The 22,949-nt window shown below is 39.1% G+C and overlaps 1 protein-coding gene across 8 annotated transcripts in view; it reads left to right on the top strand.

The window, feature by feature from the left end:
- Nucleotides 1-87: 87 nt before the first annotated feature.
- NEXN (nexilin F-actin binding protein) overlaps nt 88-22,949 on the top strand; it is a 38,404-nt gene continuing 15,542 nt past the window's right edge. For 2 of the 8 annotated variants that reach the window (XM_019531222.1, XM_019531224.1), the window contains exons 1-8: nt 1,151-1,302; nt 14,847-14,916; nt 16,746-16,937; nt 17,141-17,216; nt 17,313-17,461; nt 19,415-19,456; nt 20,928-21,116; nt 21,204-21,377. In XM_019531222.1, coding sequence (XP_019386767.1) covers nt 14,890-14,916; nt 16,746-16,937; nt 17,141-17,216; nt 17,313-17,461; nt 19,415-19,456; nt 20,928-21,116; nt 21,204-21,377 — 849 coding nt within the window. In that variant the 5' untranslated portion in view covers nt 1,151-1,302; nt 14,847-14,889. Of the gene's footprint in view, nt 106-1,146; nt 1,303-14,846; nt 14,917-16,745; nt 16,938-17,140; nt 17,217-17,312; nt 17,462-19,414; nt 19,457-20,927; nt 21,117-21,203; nt 21,378-22,949 lie in introns of those variants that run through there. The other 6 variants (XM_019531223.1, XM_019531226.1, XM_019531230.1 and 3 more) reach the window with 6 other exon arrangements.

Genomic DNA, 22,949 nt, shown 5'->3' with positions numbered 1-22,949 from the left:
CGGCTCGGCTCTGCCTCGGCTGCGCGGGGCGGAGCGGGACCTTGCCTGGCTCCGCTGCCCGCGGTGTGGGGGTGAGGGGTCTCCTAGAAGAACAAGAAACTCCAGGTAGGAGTTTTAATTCACTGAGTTGAGGATGGGTTGTGGTGGCTTGTTTTACTTTTAATTCAAGCACGTGTCCCTGCTTTTAGTTGGTGGTAACAGCTGCCCAAGAAAAATTATGAATGGGACGAAAATGATTTAGGCGGCTGAGGTGTTTGCTGGCACCAACAGAAGAGGGGACACCCACCGCGCTGGGCCAGTATGAACCTTTTCCAAACCCCCGTTTATGAAGGTGACGGGCGGGGGGAGAGGTGGGGAAATCAACTCCTGGATCTCAGTTCTCCACTGGAGGCTGCTGTTAATAGTTTCTAAATGGTAACCTTTGATATTGGATAGATGATGTATTTTAAATGAAAATATTGCTTTTGGCCCTTTGGCTTTGAACAGTAATCCAGTAATGGACCGTGTAAGAGGGGTTTGTACCCCGCGCTAATTTCTGGCATGTTCACTGTCACAATGCATTTGCATATTTATTTTACTTGAGGTTGAATGTTGTGTTTCAGGGAGCCTGTTTCCAGACAGAGTCTGTGCTGGCATTTCATGTAGTGCAGAGGGAAAAAATCTTACTCATTCAATGTGAGAAATAATTTGGAAAAAAGGATAAATCCTTTGACTTTTAGTCTTTGAGATTTGCAAAATATTGGCCTGTTCTAGTTTGTGGCCCAGTATTTGCAAAATATTGGCAAAACTTCTAGCACCACTTCGGAAAATGTAGCTGTGGGAAAAATCAGAGCAGTTGATAATCAGAAATAAAGATTACAAGTCAAGAATTCAAAGGCAGGAGGTGCTGAGTGCTTGCGTTTTGTACCTACAACTCTGCTTTGTAAAGTAACGTTAAAAAAGTATGGATTTGATCCGTATATAAATCACAGAGTACTTGGTGTATGGATCACAATAGAGAGAGAACTACATCAAATCTGTACTTTCTTTTAAGCCACTTCATAAAAGAGGGTTGTGGGAACAAAAATTGAAAGGCAGGAGGTGCTGAGTGCTTGCATTTTTTCTTGACTTCCCCCTAATCCAAATATATTTCCAGGTTACATATTGCAGACAGTTATGGTCAGAAGAGGATATAGCATATCACATGACACTTTCCACACATGAATATCAAGGTGGCGTTGATAATAAAGTGGCCATCATCTTAACCAGTTTATTAACTCTTGGAACAATCTGTACGCTGGAAGTATACACCGAGATAGAACTGTGAGTTAAGCATGTTTTGAATAATATCTGCCTAAGAAATATTTTCTCTAATAGCAGTTTTTGGAAGACTTTGTAAAAGGGGATTTATGTTCTTAAATGGAAGAAAGCAGACACACTGGTCTACGCAGTATTGCAACACTCGGCTTTGAAGCTCTCAAGACACAGTGCCATTTTCCAGCTGTTCTAATGTCTGAAGCAAGCTGGAACCTATGTGAAAAAAACTAGGTCAAACAATCTGATAATGAGGTGATGATGGCATGCAGAGGAAAGCATTTCAAGAAGTAGTAGGAGCTATGACCTTGTGTTGTATTGAGGAGTAAGTCCACTGTCAGTGTGATCAAGGTGTTATGCAGTTGCTGATTTCTGTTGGCACCAACACTGCTCCTGAACAATCCAACAGAAGTAATAGCCAGAAATGCTCTTTATCTTCATACAGCCGGGACACTTTATCCTTTCCTTTCAGATGCAGACATAACCAACATGCCCTATGTATTTATCACTTCTGGGCTGATACAGTGTATTCTATTTGGAGTTGACCATAAGCTTTATATTTAAGTTGCAGGAATGACGTGTTCCACCTTTCAGTAAGGACAGACAGATCCCTAGTCTCTCTGGTTCTGCATTACAGAGTTGCAACCTTTATCTTAAGAAGATTTAGCTGGCAAGAGTCAAGGTACCTCTTAGGTCACATCAGCTTCTCTCTATTCTGTTCCAGCTGCTCAAATAGCATAGGAAGTTGTGGTTTAGTACTGCTTTTTCATTTAAAGAGACATTGGTTCATATTTTGATATCACCCTAAATTAAGATTGGCCAGTGTCTTAGTACATGAAGTCTTTGCAGAATTAGTAGAAGGGAACCTTTCACAAGTAAGACAACATTAGCCCCATCTCTCCTCACTGTTTCTCCTGCACTATGGCCATTAGGATTGATCCCATGAGAAAGGCAGATGATGTGTGAGAAGAGGCTACTTTTTCATGCAGAAGATGTTATCTTAGTTTTGGGCACAGTGCTAAAACAATACAGTAATGTCCTTGTTAAGAATCTCTTAGATGTAGATAATTATTATAGAGTATCATCAAAATAATCTAAGTCACCATTATAATAGCTGCCAAGTTTATTTTACTATAAGACTTTGGCTATAATGTAGAACTACATACACATTTACCTTTGAGCTAGAGGAAAAAAGAATGTGGGTATCATATCTCTTTGGTGGGATCCTCTGTGCCACTTACTGATAGATATTTCTGTCACTAGCTCAGTCATTTCATGTAAATTTGGAGGAGGAACAGTTTCTCTCCCTGAAATCAGCAAAAATGTGAGACTGCATTTAGTCATTAAAAAGATGTATATGGATTAGTGGGCAGATGCTCAGCTGGTATAAATTGCTGTAGCTCCTCTGATCTACCCTCATTAACCTCAGGTGAGTCAGGACAATTTCAACTAGGTGAAGTTATACCCAAGCCCCAAGCTTTTATTTTAAAAGCTGCAGTTTTCAATAAAGTTATGATCTGAACATAAGCAGAACTCAAGTGATGAGCAGTGAGCAGGATGGGATACTGTTCCTTTCCTTTGTCCTCCCCTCAGCTTTATTAAACTCTGCTTTTATTTAATTCTTTTAGCATGGGGAGCTGGCTTTTCCTCCCCTCAGAACTTTGGCCACAAGTAATAAGTTTCCAAGTTTCAAAATATGGTTTCCTAATAGAAAGGAATCTTCTCTGCGAGTTGATCACAAAAAGGAGACAGATGGTAAACATAACATAGCCTATGCTGTAAAAGGCTTATTTATAACTCACAGTTGCCAGTAAGACAGTAGGGGGGCCTACTGGAAAGAGGAATTACTGAGGAATTGGCTAGTTCTTCTTATCCTAGTTTTCTCTTCCATTGTCTATAAAAGTAGTGTTCTATTTAGAAGTACAGTGGAAATGGACTAGATCCCTACCTAGGCATTTTCCATTTTTATCAGATATAGAGACATTCACTAATCTATCAGTAAATAAAGGTTTTCATGCTTTCAAATACAAGTGGAACACACAAATTTAGAGGTAAGGACAGTTATTTATGTATTAGATTTGTATGCTGCCTTCCCAGCAAAGTAGCAACTTGTAGTAAATGTTAACATAAGGTTGGGGTGGGGGGGTGCAGGGACATAGACTTATGAAAGCAGGTAGAGTATTAAAAGTAAGAAATAAACATAAAAACTTCCCAAACAATATCCAGAAACTTAGCCTTGCTCCCCAAGTGTGATATTCAGTTTTAACAAAATTGCTCTGGATTTTAATACTACCTTAATCTGTCTGGGATTTCTATTGATGACAGAGAAAGTATTTTGAAGAGATATAGCATGATTTAATAAAGGCTCTGAATATATGGGAATACAGTATGTTTAAAATAGACAGAGTTTAGGACTTAAGAGTTGATACAAGATAAATTCTTGGTGTTTCTTTGATCGTTTTCTACATTTATTTAATTATGAATACTAATGAGTTTGTGCTGGGTGAAAGAAAAACTGAAAAAGTAATGTCTTTACCTGCTAGGATTACATCACATTTAGGTCAGCACTTTTCTATTTAGAACAAATAAGATAAGCAAGTTATGTTTGGAAACAGTCAACCTGATTTCTTTTCAACAACCCTACTCAGTGACTCAGATATTCTCGCAAAACAGCTAATCCAATAGCATTGCCTAATCTACTACCCAATTTTCCATGAGTTTTGTAATACTGATACAGCAACAGAGCTGAAATGTTCATTTTAGTCTTTTGAGAAATCATTTTCTCTGTGATGTCCAACCAGTCTATTTTAAATTATGATGTTTGTTCTGCTATTCAGTTCATGAGGAAGAATTAGACCTGTAAATCTCAGGATGGGAATTTGGCTCCCCTTCCTGAGAGAGTCCCCACACAGAGGTGAAACAGTCCAGGGAGTGTGATTAACAACAGTAAAATATTAGAGTAAACTTTCCCAAGATATTGCTTTACACTACCCAAGGACTGGAACATGAAATAACTTCATAGATAAATGTCATGTAGGCAAGTGATGGGTTGCTGTGACTGGAGAGTCCAGGAAGAAAATCATCAGTGGAGTTTCTCTCTATCATACCTTTGGCCACTATTCCAGTGATGGATGTTCTACAGAAAGAAATTTCCAGTGGGAAGGGAGGGGTCCTACCATGAGGTATCAAAAAGTGGAACAGTTAACTGTGACTTCAGGAAAACAAATTTCACTTGAAAAACTAAGAACACATAAAAATAACAACTTAGCTTCCAGTTATAGAGGAAAACACACAGGCTTCTGGCTTTGTTTTTGTTGCAGAACTCTCCCTGGTAAATTTTCTTTTTTCAAATGTGGGATACACAACTGTAAGACATTTAGAATTAGTAATATTTTCTGTGCGAAGGGGATCAGTGAAGGCATTAATAGCAAGATGTGATCTTTATTAAAGAAGCGCTTGTCACACTTTTTTGATAAATTACCCTTTGATTGTGCTATTTTTCTAACTATTACTAGTATTTTGGGGATTGCTGTAACATGTTTTAGTAGAACATTTTTATCCCTATCTGGAGTCCTCAGAACTTCTTGGTTTAGTTCTGAGTCTTCTAGAGAGATTGTATGGATTCTCTCTGGTCTTTTTTTCATTAAGTATTGCTGATATGGTAGGAGATTCCAGCAGCATTGGATGAAGTCACTCAAATAAATTCTCTTCCTTTTTTGTGAAAGATTATAATTAGGAGTATCAGACAATTGCTTGTCAGTTATAAGGTGGGCTCTTGGGTAGCACTGTTCTTTTCTACCATTCCTGTTCGAGGAAGATGCTTCACTAGGTAGCCTTATTTCCTGATTATCAAAACAGAACCACCTCTGGTATCCCACAGCCTTCCTCCCTGCCTCCTCCTGTAAACTCAGCTGTTTCCAAGCCCTATTCTCAGTTCAGCATGCCAAGGAGTTGATGGGGAGTGGACAGTCCTGGTAAAAACTGACCATATGGTCACCCTGTGTATCATTAGTAGGAATAGGAGTTAGAGGGCATATATGGACTGAAGCATATTTAACATGCAACAGCACTGGTATCTTTTGAAATAGATGGTGGAAGCAGAATGATTTTCCTAGTGTCAAAAAATAATTTCAGAATGGATTACAGCCAGTTGGCTACCTCATACCGTATTAAGGGTAAAGAGATACTTAAGAGAGAGGAAACAACCAGAAAAAATGGCAGACATATCTGCACTGCAGATTCCAAAATATACCACTATCTCACAGGCTCTGAACATGCTGGATCTACACCTGCTGCTGGATGCTTAGGTAGCAGTAATTGCCAAGAGGGTTTTTACACCATTTGTGCCTGGTAAAGTAAACTTAAGATGTTCCCTTTGAGGGTGAGCCGTACCATAGTCTGTTATGTCTTCATCAATGTGAAGCTGAACACCAGCTATTTAGAACTGCTGAACCTCATGACAGCTTTAGGTTTGAACATATATATAGCCCATAGTACTTAAATGCATTTTTTAAAGTGTAGGTTGAAAAGTTGTATCAGTTTGTGAAGTTACTTATTAGAGTTTCTCTTCAGTATGTACAGTAAAGCTGATTTCGTTTTTTAATTATTTACATAAAATGCAACGCTGAAGGATGCTGGAATCAGGCATTTGCAGGAGCCTAGAGTCCACACAAATGCTTGCAAATAGCATCTGAGTTCCTAGACACAATATTTCAGCATGTTATCACCAATTTAAAGACAGCCCAAATGGGAACCAAGTCTGAGCGAGTACTGTTTTTATTCAACAGTTTACATAACTTTGCCAAACTTGACCTTCTAGTTTTTTTCCATTCCACAAGTAGAATGTTGTCACTAAACATATCAACTTTACTTTGGAAGAGATGATTACAAAAACAAAAACTAAAGGTATTTTAAGGTTGGTTAATTCTGGGTTTGTCAGAAAATAGTTACAGGCAGTCCTCGACTTACAATGTTTTGAGTTACAACATTTCGCACCTGCAGTGCATATAAATTGACACCCTGTTTCAACTTTCTGACGTCAGTTTTGACTTTACAACACTTGATCTGACACGATGCCATGCCAGTGAATAAGTTTGCAGACAAGACTCCTTGCAGCCAAGACTCCTGAGAAGACTCCAGCCAAGAACCCTTCAAAAAGTCTAACCAAAAGTCTTTCAAAAAGTTGAGCACCTCAGAGAAGTCCTTCCAAATCAATATGATTGCTATTTATAGATTCATAGATATAGGGTCGGAGGGACCTAAGTAGATCAAGTCCGACCCCCTGCCCTGGGCAGGACCCCAGCTAGGTAATTATCAAGCCTCCTCTTAAAGACCCCCAAGGTAGGAGCCAGCACCACTTCCCTTTTCCCCCTGAGCGCCTCCTGGAGTAACAAGGAATAATGGCCATAAATTGTTTGAGACTAGATCCAGACTAGACATCGGGAGCTGCTACTTCACAGTCAGGGCAGCTAGGATCTGGAACCAGCTTCCAAGGGAAGTAGTGCTGGCTCCTACCCTGTGGGTCTTTAAGAGGAAGCTTGATGATTACCTAGCTGGGGGCATTTGAGCCCAGTTTTCTCTCCTACCCAGGGCAGGGGATCAGACTAGGAGATCTGCGAAGATCTGCAAGGTCCCTTCTGAGCCTACATCCATGAATCCCTAGGCATATCAGAATTACATACCAGTTTCTAAAAGCTTTCAAAGAGTAGTGGTTAAGCCATAAGCATGACAAGGCTGCAGATGTAATGTGGAAAATACTGGTATAAAATAGTACCAGATTCCTCCAGGTACAATTTTGGCCAGTCAATTTACTGGGCATGCATATCTGCATGTTTGCCTTTTGAAATGTTTTAAAGATACTTGCAATGCCCCATAAATATGGTAAATGTAACATTTGTTCATACCTGAAGAGATCTTGCTATTATTGGTCCAGAGGTGTGCATTAAGTCCCACTCTGGCCTTGTGGCAAGGGCTGCTCTACATTAACTTAAATGAGTGTTTGGGCTGGGGAGTCAAATTTAGCTGGACATCGTTAGCTGCACTGATCTTTCATGGGCCATTGACTCCAGAAACTGGCATGCCTTAACCACATCAGCTCTGGGGCTGCTAGCCTTCCACAGACTTTTGATTATTTTAGCTACAGCAGCTCTAGTAGATGCTTAGGATTCTAGAATAATTTTAAAATAGTTTGTTTAAATGAGTACTGGTAACATTCGCTTTTTTAACAAACCACAATGACCGCTATTCACAACTGATTAATGAGCACAAAGCAGAGAGCATTATAGAACTCAAAGCTTGTTTCGGGGGACATTAGTTGCATCAGCTCAGACTTATTTTCGTAGAGTTTAAAGTAACAAAATATATTCCTATCATTATCAGCAGTAAGAGCTGAGATGCTGACCATTTGAGTTGCTGGCCTATGATGTGAAGAGATTGAATTCTAGAAGGTTCCTTCCAGAGTCTTAATTGTTTTAAGCAGATTCAAATTGTATGTGATCTGCTTTTAAATCCATTTAAAATAATCAGCAGTTTTTTTAGCTGGATTTTTTACAGTTCAGTAAAAGGATTAGTCAGGTTCTCTGTTTGCATCATTTTACTAGTTGCTTTGTTTAGTATATATACTGCAGGCAAACAATTTTTATTGTACAAAGCCTTCTCTAGTTGCATGTTAAATTTCGTAAGTATTAGTTTTAATTATTTTAAAACAAGCTTAAATATACATCTGCCCTACCTGACAAGTGATCCTTTACAAATTATTTGAAAATGCTAAACTATATAATTCCACTTCCCGTTATAACAGTTTAATGAGAAGAGACTTGTATCTTACTTCTGCAAGCACAGATAGACTTTGCACTCAGACATAATTCATTGCAAAACATGGACTTCATTTTTCAAGTAATTATGTAAAAATGCAAGAGGAATTACATTAAGTAGTGATGGTTATTAGGAGTGTTAGGCAAAAAAGAAATGTGACTTCCACAGGTATTGCATATAAAGCATAAGCCTGATTCAGGCAAACAGTATTTTCATGTCCATTCTTTACCTTTAGTTTTAGCATGAACAGCTTATTTGGTCCCAACTGGAAAGTTTTGAAGCCATGCTAGCACTTTCCTAGGAAAAAAATGTAAAGATGTTCAAGGAACTTTGATGCTTGAAAACTGAGTAGATGAATCATTAATGTGGAACATGAACATGTATGGAAGGTAGTCCTCAGAAATAACTGTGTGTACTTAAAGCAGTTGGCACAAAGCGGATAGTTTTACAGAGCCTGACAACATAATTATAGACATGAACACACTTAATAGCAAAACCACTAGTTTAGAAACTTGACATGGGTTTGGCTAAAATCAAACAAGGCTTATTCACTCTTATACCACAAGTAATTATGCTTAGCTTATTCATAAACAAATGGTTTGGCCTCTTGATTAGAGTGTGCTACTATCTTTGGACATGCCTCTTTATAGCATTTCTCTACACTACATTTAGCATTAGTTTGTTTTGATTGCTCCTACAATGTTTATCCCTAGTTATATTAATTAGTATGGCTTTTCATACGTGAATATATCAGAATTAAGGAATGCTCAGGTCCCAGCTTGCATTTCAAAACACTAACATTTCTGTTCTGTTTTTTGTATTCTAGTAAAAGACATTAAAATACTTTTAGCTGAACACCCACAATGAATCAAGTATGTCCATATCTTCCTGTGATATTTGTCACACTAAGTATGAAAAGTTACTGTAGTCAGCATTTCCAACTTACAGTTGCATTCTGATTACCTAGAATCACTGCAATATGGAAGATTGGTAATGAGAGATAGAAAAGACTCTATCTGACCCTTGACTTATTCAGACCAGATCTGATAAGTTCTTTTCTTCATTATGAAACATATGCACAGCCACCCAAGTGGAATAAAGGTACTGCACTGACTCCAATATAAAAGATGACCCTGAATATAAGAAAATCCCCCAATAAATAGATTCTCTATCTTGAAAATGTATAAATTTGTTATAATTTCCAGGTATAGAATCTAAGTATTGGAGGGTTGTCTTGAATTCCATCCTTCCACTGCTACAGTAGCAAGAGCAGTGACTGGGGCGGAGGCCAGATGGCCCTTTTGCCTTCTGCTCCATCCACTTCTTCCCCCTACAGCCTTCCTGTGCCTCCAAGTCTCTGCCTCATCCTTCCCCTCGCCCTGTCCTTGGGCTGCTCTGTCCCAGAACACAGCAGGTGGGCACTTAGCCCCAATCTGGCCATGCAAGTGTTGGTGCTGCTGCCTGGCCAGGTAGGACAAGGAGTTTCCATGTGCTTTGTCCCTGCAAGAGACCCCAACCTGAGCTGGAGCCCAGCTGTGCCAGGCAATAAGGGGGAGAAAAGGAGGTGGGCTGGGGGGGCAGAAACTACAGGGGGGAATTGGAGGAAGCTGCTGTGGGTCTGTTTCTGGCCTGAACATGGAGTCAAGGCCAGGGTCAAAGGCGCAGCAGTCACCTACCTCCACTTCCTCCCCCTCCCCCTGCTTCGTATGCAAATGTAAGATGAGAGGCTTTTCCCCCCATGGCAACTGGGTGGTAAAATCTCATATTTGAGTAAATATGGTAGTGTTCTTAGTCTAGCCCTGATAGATAATTGTTCGTGTAGAGTCTGTTTGAACTCATGAGGCTTCATATAGTGCCATGGATTAGAGCCCTCTGCCCCCCTCCCCTACAGCAGACATTTGACTGTTAGGTGGTGGGGAGGAAGAGGAGAGAAATCAAGCCTGCCTGCATCACTCCTCCTGGCCAGCAGGCAGGGACCCAAGGGTGCTGAACTGCTCCTCTCCCCAGCCCTGCCCACCCCAGCTCCAGAGATGTCAATAGAGGAGGGAGGGAAGGAAGCAGCACTCACTTCTTGGCTGTTTTGCCCAGCCTGAGCTGGAGAGGGAAGTGGAACAGAGCCCCCTTGACTTGTCCCCCCCACAGCTGCCCTGGCTGAGATATTGGGGGAAGCCGGACTGGGCCCATGAGGTGAGGGGCTCTGTTCCACTCCCCCCACCTCCAGCTCAGGCTGGGCAAAACAGCTGGCAGCTGAGTGCTGCCCTTTCCTTTCCTTCCCTCCCCTTCCAAGACCCCTGCCCGTCACTCAAAAAATTAACCCTCAAGGAAATGCAGATTTCCTAAAGAGCTTAGCTTTAGAGTGCCTTAATCAAGTAGCTGATTCAGCAAGAGTTAATTTTTCACATGATCAGCCAGTTTAAAAGCACTCTGCAGCTGTGCATGTGTGTTACGTCACGGCTGTAGAGTGCTTTCAGGGCCCAATCATGCAAAAAATGTCACTTACGTGAGCCCTCTATTATAGCTAGTGCCACTGCTGGTAGAATATAAGAGGTTAGTAACTGAAAGTAAATAGAAATATTTGTTTTCCTGCATATTCAATGCATTTTCAATACACCAACCACAGAAACAGGATTTTTTTCTTTTTGTGAAATCATCCTTTTTTATTCTATTTCCTGAGCTGACTTAGCCTCACTGACTCTCTTCCATAAAGAATCATGCTGGTTGCATTAGAGTTTGTCACTGAAAAAGAGATTGAATGAAAAACTGATCTGGCATCAAACTCCAAAGGTGTCTTGATCAAGGGTTATACTGACCTCAAGGGGTAGAAAAATCCCATGGATTAAGATTGTGCTCTTCAAAAGATCTCATCACTTCCCCTGCTGTTTTCACTTTGGGGACTTGTATATAATACTTTATTAAAATAATAAAAGTTACAAGTGCTAAATAATTATATTCTCAGTATGAGTGAGGTAAGCACATTCATCAATGAGGAACAAAATCATTTATTGTCAATTCTCATGAGCTAATGCATAAATTTCCAAGGAGTTTCAGTCAGTGCAGAATATTGAGATTGTACTGTAAATCAGAACAGCATATTAATTTCTAAAATTAAGTCCTTCAACAATTAGTTTATTTTTGATAAAAAACAAGAAATTAGCATAAGTAGTATAGTATTTGTTCTTGCTCAACATGTGACCATGGAAGACAGCACTGCTGTATTACTCTGGACCCCAGAACCTGTCCTTTAAGAAGCCAGGTATTAAGTGACAGATAAAAGCTTTACAATATTACCATACAAGGAAAGCAGTAGGTGAGGACACCGGGTTGAGAGAACAATTATAGTTGCCTCAGGTATGATTTCTTTTCCATATGCATTTACTAACACCATGGCAAATTGAAAACAGGTAAAAATGGAATTAGGCATAATGCTCACGGTATCAACAAATCCATTTCATTGTAGGTTGTGAATATAGTTTTGTAATTCCACTGGTTTACTTTACCAGCCATGAAACATCTTTGAGTTCACTGACTAACCACCATCTCTTATTATCTTTATGTCCATTTCCGGTTTAATCCTTGATGATCCCTTCACCCTCCTGTGCAGAGACAGGGTGCAAAAAAAGAAAAAATGCCCTCCTGCCTTACTTCAAAAGTATGATCTGCACATCCCCACCGAATCCTCCTTTACGAAGCAGAGATAGTGTACCAAATGAGATACAGACCTACCCTGCTTCTCACCAGCTCCATGGCTTGTGAACTAAAGCCCTAGGTGGCATCCTGCAATTCCTTGGGTTCAGTTTCTCTGTTTGCTGATGGACTAGTAGGGTCCCCTGTGGAACTTCCTGCTGGAGAGGTGTGCAGGTTGTGTTATTCTATATGTGATGACTTGTACTAAACACTCACTAATTGGAACGAAGAGTTCTAATATTAAAGAGAGAAGGCATAATGATCCGAGACTAGCAAAATACAGCATGTTCTAGGAAACGTTTAAACTGCAGTTTACCATAAAACATATATTTCCCTCACTGAACAGGTTTCACAGCACCATAAATGAGAAGTACTCTACAACTACATATTGTACTTATTATTTGGGACTGAGAAAAAGGCTTAGCATTTCTCCAGCATATGCTTGTATACAAACTCAGTGTAAACAATGCTTATTACAATAGGAGCAGCTTGGGATAAGATTTTTGCATCTCATTAGGGCTAGCGACCTTGTTTCTCACAATGCCTTATGCCTCTAACCCCACCCTGAAATTCATGGAATCTAGTTAGCTCCATAGACCTCTTGAAACTGGTTCTTAGTTATTGTAATCAATTATGCAGTTAGCTTACAATTGCTTTACAAAGAGAGCATGGAGTTGAAAAGCTGATGCATTTTTGCAATTGAATTTTTGACTAACATGGAAATAACTCTTGTTTGGTGTAGCATAAACAATTGGCAAAAAGTTGGGGTCAGAGACATGCTATATAGTTATGCATATTGAATAAGTGCATAGTTTGCTTATAAGTAGAGAAAGTTGCCCTGACATTGCATGTACTTGTGATCACTAGGGTAATAATACCTCAAATCCTGGGGAGGAGGCAGAAATCCTCCTCCTCTCCCCCATTCAGTCTGCTCCAGAAAATTCAAGACTAACTGCCATCCAAGCCTTCCTGACAACAAAATACATAAACCTTGCAGCAAATTACCCTGGATTTCTCTTGCCTCAGATGCCTATGTTGACTGACTCTTGTCCAGTGCTGTGAGACTCCAGGGGCCATGCAATGCCTCACTTCTACAATTCCCTCCAGCCTCTCCTCTTCCTCATCAGACTTCTAGCATGTCTCCCCCAACAGTCTCTTTCTCCTGCTCCGGCAACCCCTTGCTGTCCCTCTAACTGCTCTTCTGTCTGCCCAAAACTCACCTCGCCACTCACACTGTCACCCTGGTATTTCCTTTTCCACAAATCCTGCCTTTTCCCCACCCTCCACTCCAAGATGCCCCTGCCTCCCACATAGCTGTCCATGTCCTCCTAAAAGAAAAGAAGGAAACTACTATCCAAGCCACTTAAAGCTTCAGGTCCCTCCTGCTCAACCAACACTCAAGTCAGTTTGGGTGGGGCCCAGGCAAAAATGATGCTCAGCTGGGTGCAGGCTCCTGCCTGCCAGGAGGAGGAACACAGCAGCCCTTACCAGGAAAAGGTTGCAGCCTAACAAGCCTTGAGCTTGAGGGTGGGAAAGAGCTTGTGCTCAACAGAGCCTCTCAAAGCAAGCTCATGTTCTTATAGTCCCTTCAGTTGGAAGAGAAGGCATTGCTTCCACCCAGCTAAAAGTTGCTGGAGAAAAAATATCCCCCATTTCTCTTAATTACAAACTCATGCATGTGAGGACAACTATTTTAGAATTTTATCCCACAAGCTTTGGCAACACTGTATTAGGCCAGTATCCAAAACCCACTAAAACAAAGAAGCAGCTTCTGATTGACATCAATGGATCAGGCTCCCAACACATTTAGTGTGTTTTAAATATTAAACAAATGATCAAGAAAACAGTATTTCTGGTTCTCAGACCACATTAATCTAACAAACTTACCATACTTACTCAAATCCAAGACTGCTTTGAATTTAAGATGACCTCCAATAATTAGATTCTATGCATGGAAAATTTCTATGCAGGGAAATTTTAAAATTGCCCCTCTCCACTGCTACAGTAGTAGAGGGCAGGCTGCAGAAGAGGACAAGGGGCTGCCCTCCCCACTTAGTGTCAGGTGTGGCTCTGGCCCCGTTCTGGCTTAGGGAACGGAGGAACGCACAGGAGCTCTGGCCTCAACACGGCTGGGCAGGTAGTTACAGTAACAAGAGCTTCAGCCTCACTAAAGCTACTGCCACTGCTGCCATGTAGCCAGGCCAGGGCCAGACTTTCCATGTTCTCTATGACAGAATGGGGCCAAACATGGGACTGATAGTGAGCAGCAGGGGGAACAGAGACTGTGAGAGGCAGGTGGAGTGGGGGGGGGCAGAAGTGGCAGGGAGGCAGATTGGGGATGTTTCATGAGGAGTGGGGATGAGGCACAATCCACAGGTGGCATGGGGGGGCAGATTGGGGGGGTGGGCAGGGACTGCTGTGGCTCTGACTGGCCCCTGACCCAGAATTTTGTACTTAAATCCAAAATGAGGGGCTTTTTTCCTCCATGTTGAATGAAGGAAAAAAAACCTCCATCTTGGATTTGAGTAAATGAAGTATATAACCCCTTTCTTCTCGTCTCATCAAAAGATGTCTGAGAGACAGGAAAAGTGTTGCTACAGATGTGAAGCAGACACAAAAAGATTAGTGATTTGCCCAAGATTACATAGAAAATTTATGGTGCAAAAGGAAATTATACCTGTGTCCTTCAAGTACCAACTTCTTCCCCCCATTAGTAATAGCAATATGCACAATTACCGCTTCAAAAGTACTAGAAGAAACTGTCATTTTTAGATAAATATTGATATCTCATACATATTGAAATATGTATGAGGTGTTCAGATATTGAATTACATATCACAATATCATGTAACTGAATTTTAGTATCACAAATATTGAGCTTCCTACAAGAGATATCAGAAGTACTGAATCACAGTGCATTTAAATATGGTTGTATGCTGGTCAGATTAAGTTATGGTACAGCATTTTAAGTACACATGAGCTTTCTTTTTAGAAAAGATGATAGAAGTTCCAGCTAAAGCATCAATCTTTCTAAGCAGGTATGCAATCTCTTCTAGGTAAAAATTGAAAAATATCTTGTCAGATCACAGGCAAGCAACTATGAATGACATTGCACAAAAGGCTGAGGTATGTATCAAATTTTAAATGTTCTAATTCATGTAGTAATTTATAAATGATACGGACAAAAAGACAAATATTGGTGTTTTAAGCCTCAAGCTACAAATGGCTAATAGAGGAAAAGCTCCATAGAAGGAAAGGCAACGTACCCGGTTATTTTAAGATGCTAGAGAAGCACTTGAAAAGAACAACTTGATTGAAAAAAGGCGAGTTATCTTATTCGCTGGAATGTGTTGGGCTTCTTGCCATTATAAAAAACCAAGACACTGAATTTTCTATAAACCTGGAAGTGGATGTCCAAAGTGAGGATACAACATAAGGAAGATAGTACAGTGCTGAGGATAAAGATGATGAAGACTACAATATTTTAATTTTGCTAGAAAATGTTTTGGATGTTAACTCAGTGACAGGAATGAAAGCAAGGAATACTGACACTGATATCATGTAGTACTGAAATGAGAAGCACATCTAATACAGAACAGTACTTTCATTCAGGTTTTCCACTGCCTCATAATTCTTTATTGACAAACTATATGTTACCAAAATGTAAAGCGACAGAGCCCTTGAAGATCTATAAGAGGTGTGTACAGTGTGCTAACTGGAACCTAACAGAAAAGTTAGGAGAGCATAGAAATAGCCATATCTACAACAGGTCCCCACTAGACAAGTGAGCTTAGCATCTCAGCTGTAATGTACACACCTATTAAATTAAAATATAAAACAGCTAAAATATAAATATATTAATTTACTATTAAAGATATTATGTATTTGATTTTGGGTATGACCGTAAACTGCAGCTGACTGGAGGACCTGGTGGCAACATGGCAGGATTACTAGTGGTGGGGTAGCTCCTGTAAAATACCACATGTTGCAACCTCCAGAATGAAGCAAGCATAGGGTATTTCAAAACCCTAGTCCCCTCTGCCTTGTTGGTACCCCTTGGTTGGAGAAAGGCTAAGGAACATCACCCTGACAGAAGTGCACCCTTGCTGAGGTGTTAGGTACTGTCAGCAACAGGTCTTATCTGTTGCTCTCTGACAAAAGCTACAACCATTGAGACACTGAACACCTGGACTCAGTCTGGCCTTTGGATTCTGTCTCAATGGTCTAAAGGGGGCATGGTAGGTCTTGGGCAGCGTCCACTCCTCCAAACTCCTACCAAGACGTACACGCTGAAGGTCTTGGTGTGATGGGCTCTGTACAAGTGGATTCATCAAGCACCTGACTAGACCTCTTCAGCATGCACCAAGATCCAGAGGATCAATGGTTGCCTAATACTATCATGCGCTTACATTTTTAAAGGAAATAAATATCCTGTTCTACTTTGAAATGATGATTCATTACAAGGTTGAACAATGTAGGTTACAAAAAACCCAAAAATGCACATTAGAAAATGTGATGCTAATGTCTGCATATTTTTAAAATCTAAATTCTAGTCTTGCTTCTAAGAATAGAGTCAAGTATATATTTCTGTTTTCACTGTGGGCGTATGTAATTCTAAAGCAGTGATATGGAAATGTACTTCATAATTATATGGATGCTAAAAGGACACGTTTTCAAACTTCAAGGTTTTAACAACATATTCACCCATTAAATGGGATTCCTGTAGTTGAATCTAACAAAAACCTAGGTTATTTTTTTAGTGTTTATTGCTACTTGATTATAAGCAAATATGATAAAGTCAAACAGTAGACAATAGTGGCACAATATCATTATCTCATATGTATTTTCTGTTTTAATGAGTCTTACATTCTTTCTAATTCAGTCTATATCACATAATTTCTCTCCATCTGTTTCAACTTTCTTTTTCTTATCTTCATCTCTCTATTTTCACCAAGATTCTGCTTTCTTCATCTAAACCTATCCAAAAATCCTATGTGCCTAAACTTCGCAAGGGTGATGTAAAGGATAAATTTGAAGCTATGCAGAAAGCAAGGGAAGAAAGAAATCAAAGGAGATCTAGAGATGAAAAGCAAAGAAGAAAAGAACAATATGTTAGAGAGAGAGAATGGAACAGGAGAAAGCAGGAGGTCATTTTATTTGCAAATATTTTTGCTTTAATTATTTTATTCTAATGTTCAGTATTTTATGTAAGAATTTTAAATTAGTTTTTAAAATTTTTCAAGGTAATGAAAATAAGTAGACTCAGATTTTTTTGTATCGTCTTATGTAACAATAGCATCTTGTATTCTAATGTTTAAAGATGGTTAATTTTCTCTGTTTAATTAACTAGATGAAAGAACTGCTTGCTTCTGATGACGAAGAAGAAAAGTCTAAAACAGAGAAAGCTTATGTTCCAAAGCTTATTGGTAAGCAACTTGGTTTAAAAGATTACGTAATTTGACACTTAAATATTAGATAAAACAATTACGTTCTGTCATTCATATATATATATATATATATAGGAACTGTTAAAGGCAAGTATGCAGAAATGGAGAAACAAAGACAAGAAGAAGAAAGAAAAAGAATGGAAGAAGAAAGAAAGCGTAGAATTGAACAAGATATGATTGAGAAAAGGAAAATTCAGAGAGAACTGGCAAAAAAAGCCCAGGAGGTATGTTTAACTTGATCAAAATAAAAATAGTAAGTATATAGCAAATAGGAAAAAACCCCCACAAACCTATTTTTCACTGATCCACAGGTAGAACATGAGGATTTAATTTAGGTTTCTGACAGCAGGTAAATAGACTGTGGTCTATGGAGGAGAAAATGGATGTGGAAATGAGTATTTTTCAGGGGAAGGAGTTTATGGGAGTAGTTATAGGATACACAGTTTGTTAAATATTGAATTTGAGTTACAGCTAAAGCCTGGTACTGATTAAAAATGGGGATAGGGTGACCCAGACAGGTACAGGCTTGGTATAGACCTGGGAGTGGATTTACAGTTAAGTTTATAAAGTCAAGTCAGTCAGTTCTAAATATTTCCTTTTATTAACAAGGGTAAGCCCTTGTTCCAGACACAAGATGCTACTTTCTGCTTATAAGTGTATCACTGAGTATGACTTATAAGCACAGTTGTAAATTGATTGTACAATAAATACGACTAAACTTACAACGGTGGTGGTTCAATCATGTTTTATTCTGTCATTGTGCATATCAGTACTGTTAAATATTGAAATGGCTATCTTCCAACTCTAACTGGCTTGCATTCTTTTCTGCTCAGTGGCCCAACTTCAGCAGGATTGGTTTTGAGAACTAGATCCTGCCAGCCCTTTGGTAGCTGTACTCACATCAGGCTCCTCAGAGTACTGGTTTCTGGTTCCCAGTGGAATTTAGGCAAGAGTTAGGCACCTTGCTGTTTGAACCGGGACAGTTTTGGGCATGCAGAGAAGTAGAACTGGAGGCAACTAGAAAATTTCAAAACTAACAGGGAGACAGACACTTAGCAAGGGTTAGGGTTAGGCAGCAATTAAGTAGATATTTTTGGATTGCAGGCTTGGATTTGGGCAGGCTTTAGCCATCTGAGTCCTTTTCTGAATCTGGTCCTAACAGTCTCAGTGCATAGTCAAGGACCATAAACAAGTATTTAATTAACCAGAGATCTGTTTTTCCTCAAAAGTGAGAAGAGCATTTTTATTGGGTGAATATCTAACAATAGCTTAGCTACTATCTTCTGTTGAAATAACATTGTTAACTTGTGTAAATTCTGCTGAATGTTAATACTCTTTCACTATCTGTTCTCAAGTTTATTTACTTTGCAAAATAGAACTATGTATATCTGTACTCAGAAAAACAGCTATACTAATTTTAAAAAAGTGAAAAATAAACTCATGTCAAGACTATAAAATGAATGTAGGGAAGATGGTCTTTCTTGTAAAGAGGACTGGCAGGGAAGGATCAAATTACTCTGATAGGCAATAGCTTGCTTCAATAGTTTTTTGCATAGTTATGGAACACATATGTAAGAAATCTGTATTAAAGCACTACATTTCAAATACTGCATCACATTGATATGCTAGATTTGGACTTTAAATTCAGTTTACTATACTAGGAAATGTATCAAAACTGTCCCAGGACCAACACTGTGCGCATGTCTACACACCCCTATGGCGCTGTTACGGCATCATCATTTAGTACTTCCAAGAGGCGCACTAAATGATGGCGCAGTAACAGCTTTTACTGTGCCATGCCAATGGTGCATGGTTTTAGCTCCTATGTCACCATAGCAATGCACTACACTAAGGGAGCAGATTCCTATGGTGACATAGCTGTGGTGTCACGGTTTGTGGTGTCACCGTAGTGTGTTGCTACAGCAATGTAACGTTACATGTAGATGCACCCCATGGGTTAGAACATGGTATACGATCTGTGCATTAACATTTGATGTCAGGTTGAAATCAGACAGCGAAAAGCATTCAGAATAAAGTCTCTCCAGTTCATCCTAAAGATTTGTAAACTTAAATGCAACATGCGTACCATGATTGATGCAAATATTTTCATTTTTATGTTTGAAAACTCAAGGCAAAGAGCGAAAGTAATGTAATTATATGAAATTCTCATTTAATAGATTGAGGACTTAAACAATACGGGAACTGAATCAGCATCGGAGGTAATCAGATATTTTTTTCAAAGACACATTCACCTACCTTTTTACTTCTTATCACTTTGTTTTTATTGCTGTAATAGGGTAACAAGAAGGGTGCACTTAACTTTTCATAAAAATTTTGTAACAAGACCAGGTACCTAAAGAAATATTTTTTGAGCTGCATAGAAGGAGCTTTGTAGCTATGGAGCTATAGCTGAGGCTAACTTATTCTAGTTTTAAAACTAGTTTAAAACTTATTTGTCTGTGAAAAGCTACCAGAAAAAACAGTATTAAGAATAGCTAACACATAGACTTTTAAAGCTACCAAAATGTTTTGGATACCCATAGGAGAAATGGGCATCTAAATTACTGGTGGCTTTGAAAAAGCCTTTAAAGCTCACCTTTAAAGCTCTTTGCCTTTGATAAGATTGAAATTAAAAAGATATACTGTTAATGTAAACATGTTAAATGGCAATGAAAGTTTAACAATTACATGTTTTGGTTTACTTATTGCAATTTAAGCTTGGATAGTATACACTGACTAAACAAGCCTGCCTATTTTGTTAGCAGAGTATTATTTATGTGCTAACAAAATACTTAGTGTTTGTATTTTCAGCGTAACAAGGGGATGTTTATTAAAAAAAAGTTAGACAAAACCCTACTATTTTTTACCAAAGTGTCTAATGGCACTTCTGAAGTTTATAAAGAGAAATTATTTGGCAGTCTCTCTAACGGTATTTGGTTTATTTTCATAAAATCATATTGTAGGATACTTTAATATATTAATTCCCTTTGCAAGACACCTCCATATGTTCTTGAAATGAGATGTCAGCATTGCTATAATCAGACACTTGCATACTGCACAACTTCTATCACTTGAAAAAATTACTAATGGCTTGAACCTAGATATTGTGACTGGACATGCAAATGCATTCAGAAATCTTAGACTTCTTAGTTGAGATAAAATTCCCATAGATTTTAATGGGTGTTTTGCCTAAATAAAATTGCAGACTGGTTGTTACTTCACAGGCTATTTTTAGCCACATATTTCTCTCTGAATAGAAAGATATTGGAAGCAACATTCCTCACAGGCTTGTTTCTATGCAGAGTATATGTCAGACATAACACTTTACAACTGAGATGGACTTGCATTTGCTACATCTTCAAAATTTCAGCAACTCTTGTTTGAACAGCTACAAATAGTTGTAGATAAGTTCACCTGTCAATGAAGATACTCAAAGTTCTCTGAACATTTGCCAACTACATTTACAATTTAAAACAGAATTGTTTTCAGGGCCTTCTGTTGTCAGAGGAAAATTAACAGCTGTCAGTAGCACTGGAAGATGGGATTTGTATTGAGTACTAGTTCTGCTCATAGTACACCTCTCACTACTTTTGGAAACTTTGGCAAATACAGGTAATGATGGCAGTTCCACATGCAAACAGACAACTTCAAAAGCAATATTTATGGAAAAAAGTTTATTTTTAACAACAGGAAGGAGACGATTCATTGCTGGTGACAGTAGTGCCTGTAAAACCTAACAAAACACCTGGAAAGATGAAAATAAGTGCTGATGATGTAGGAAAAGAAAGAGAAGAAGAAAGCAAGCATGAAGAGGAAAAATTAAGATATGAGGAACAGAAACAATCTCTAAAAGAAGCCAAGTGTCTTTCATTTGTCATGGTAAATAAATCATTGTAAATAATTCTTAGGAAACAGGAGTTTAATGTTTAAAACTGCATTTAATTAATGGCTTTGTTTGTTATATAGGATGAAAATGAAGACACTGAAAGACATGAACCCCTGTCTCCTGGGAAACTGAAAGTAACATTTGAAGAACTGGAAAGACAAAGACAAGAAAATCAAAGACGGCAAGCAGAGGAAGAAGCAAGACAACGTTTAGAAGAGGAAAGACGCACCTTTGAAGAAGCTAGACAACAAATGGTAAATTAATGCTTTATTCACAGTTCTGGAAGTTTCTTGCTTATGCTGGATACAAGTACGCCCTTTCGTGCATCTGAATTCTTTTGCCTTTTTATACCTGATTTTATTTCAAACTGTTAGACTTACCGTGAGGTGTTAACTATTCACAGATTACCGTTGATGTCACCATCAGTTTAAAAATATACTTTCTGACTTTATTCTAGGTATTGATTCATATTCTTTTAAACAATCTTCTGATATGTATGAAACATCCTGTTCTTAAAAGTGTGCCAACAGTCAAAGCCATTTTTACAAAAAGTATCTGCATTATATCATACTGCAGTACCTTGTAAAACTACCTTTTAGTATCTTTAGAATCAAAACAACAGTTGTATAAGAGTATGAACAGATTTTGATTTATTCCTAAACTGAATCTAGTTTTTATTCTTAGGGAATTCAAGTCATTGAAATTAAACTACTCGTGATAAATTGATCATATTTATGGGTAGGGACCTACTGGAATTAGTATTGCGTGTTTCAGTATTGCTAACTCCCATAATTTTTGGCATTCTTAAAGTCTACACTTCGGGAATGTGAAAAACTTAGCTCTTTCCTTTATATATATTTAAAATATATACTTTTTAATTTTTGTGGAAAATGTTACATTGGGCAGGCTCTGCAAAAAATGGTGGGCTCACTGCAAAAAAAAAAAAACCCCAAGAACCAAACTTACCAGCAAGCAGGGAACAGGGTGGAAAGCCCTGCAGTCTTGGAGCATGAGCAAAGAGAAGAGGAGAGGGGCTGCCTGCAGTATGGGCAGAGAAACTGCAAGGAGGTGCACTAGGATCTGTGAAGCTCTGGCCCACTTCATTGCACACATGCACCCACCCCCAACAATGAGCTGTGCTGAGGCTCTTTGGACCCTAGTACAGCTGCTTGCAGCCTCCCAGCTACGTGCCTGTCAGCCTGGAACACTTGGGCAGCTGCTTGCAGCCTCCCCACCTGCGGATAGTCTGAAACCACAGCTTAATTACCCTGATTAAGCTAGGGAAAGCCATTAATTCACACATTATTAAACATGGATGAATGGCTTCTCTGGGTTTAATCAGGGTAGTTAAACTTCCGTTTTAGGCCATCTGGCAAACTGTGGTAAGGGACCTCTCAACCAGTCAGAGGTGTGATGGGGCCCTGCCACACTCAACTCTACAAAAATGGCAGCCAGCTACACGATCTGCCTGAGAAATTGGCCAGCCGCCTCCTCAAGTTTGGTAAATCCCTACCTATGGGTATCAGTACCTTTTAAAACTAAACATTATGTAACAGTAAGTCACGGTTACCTAAGTTTTGACTGTTATTGTCAGTGGTACTTTAAGGCCAGAGCTCCAATGCCTCCTTTGTGAGCCTGGGACTGCTGCTGACAAACGATCTCTGCCCACTCATTTCTGTCTTGCATGTGCGAAGGCCCAACAATTTGACAGTGTAGATGGCTTAGCTGAGTCAAACGGATCAAAACCAGTTTGATTCTGCTACATTAGTCCCAGGCAGAATGTGATGCTTGAGGTGACTGCTTTACAGTGCTATTTTTAAAAGATA

The sequence above is a fragment of the Crocodylus porosus genome, unplaced genomic scaffold, assembly GCF_001723895.1.
Source record: "Crocodylus porosus isolate Cpor-Errol unplaced genomic scaffold, CroPor_comp1, whole genome shotgun sequence".
NCBI classification, from domain to species: Eukaryota; Metazoa; Chordata; order Crocodylia; family Crocodylidae; genus Crocodylus; species Crocodylus porosus.
Note: the sequence above shows the minus strand (reverse complement) of the source record. Positions and strands in the feature narration are given on the sequence as shown.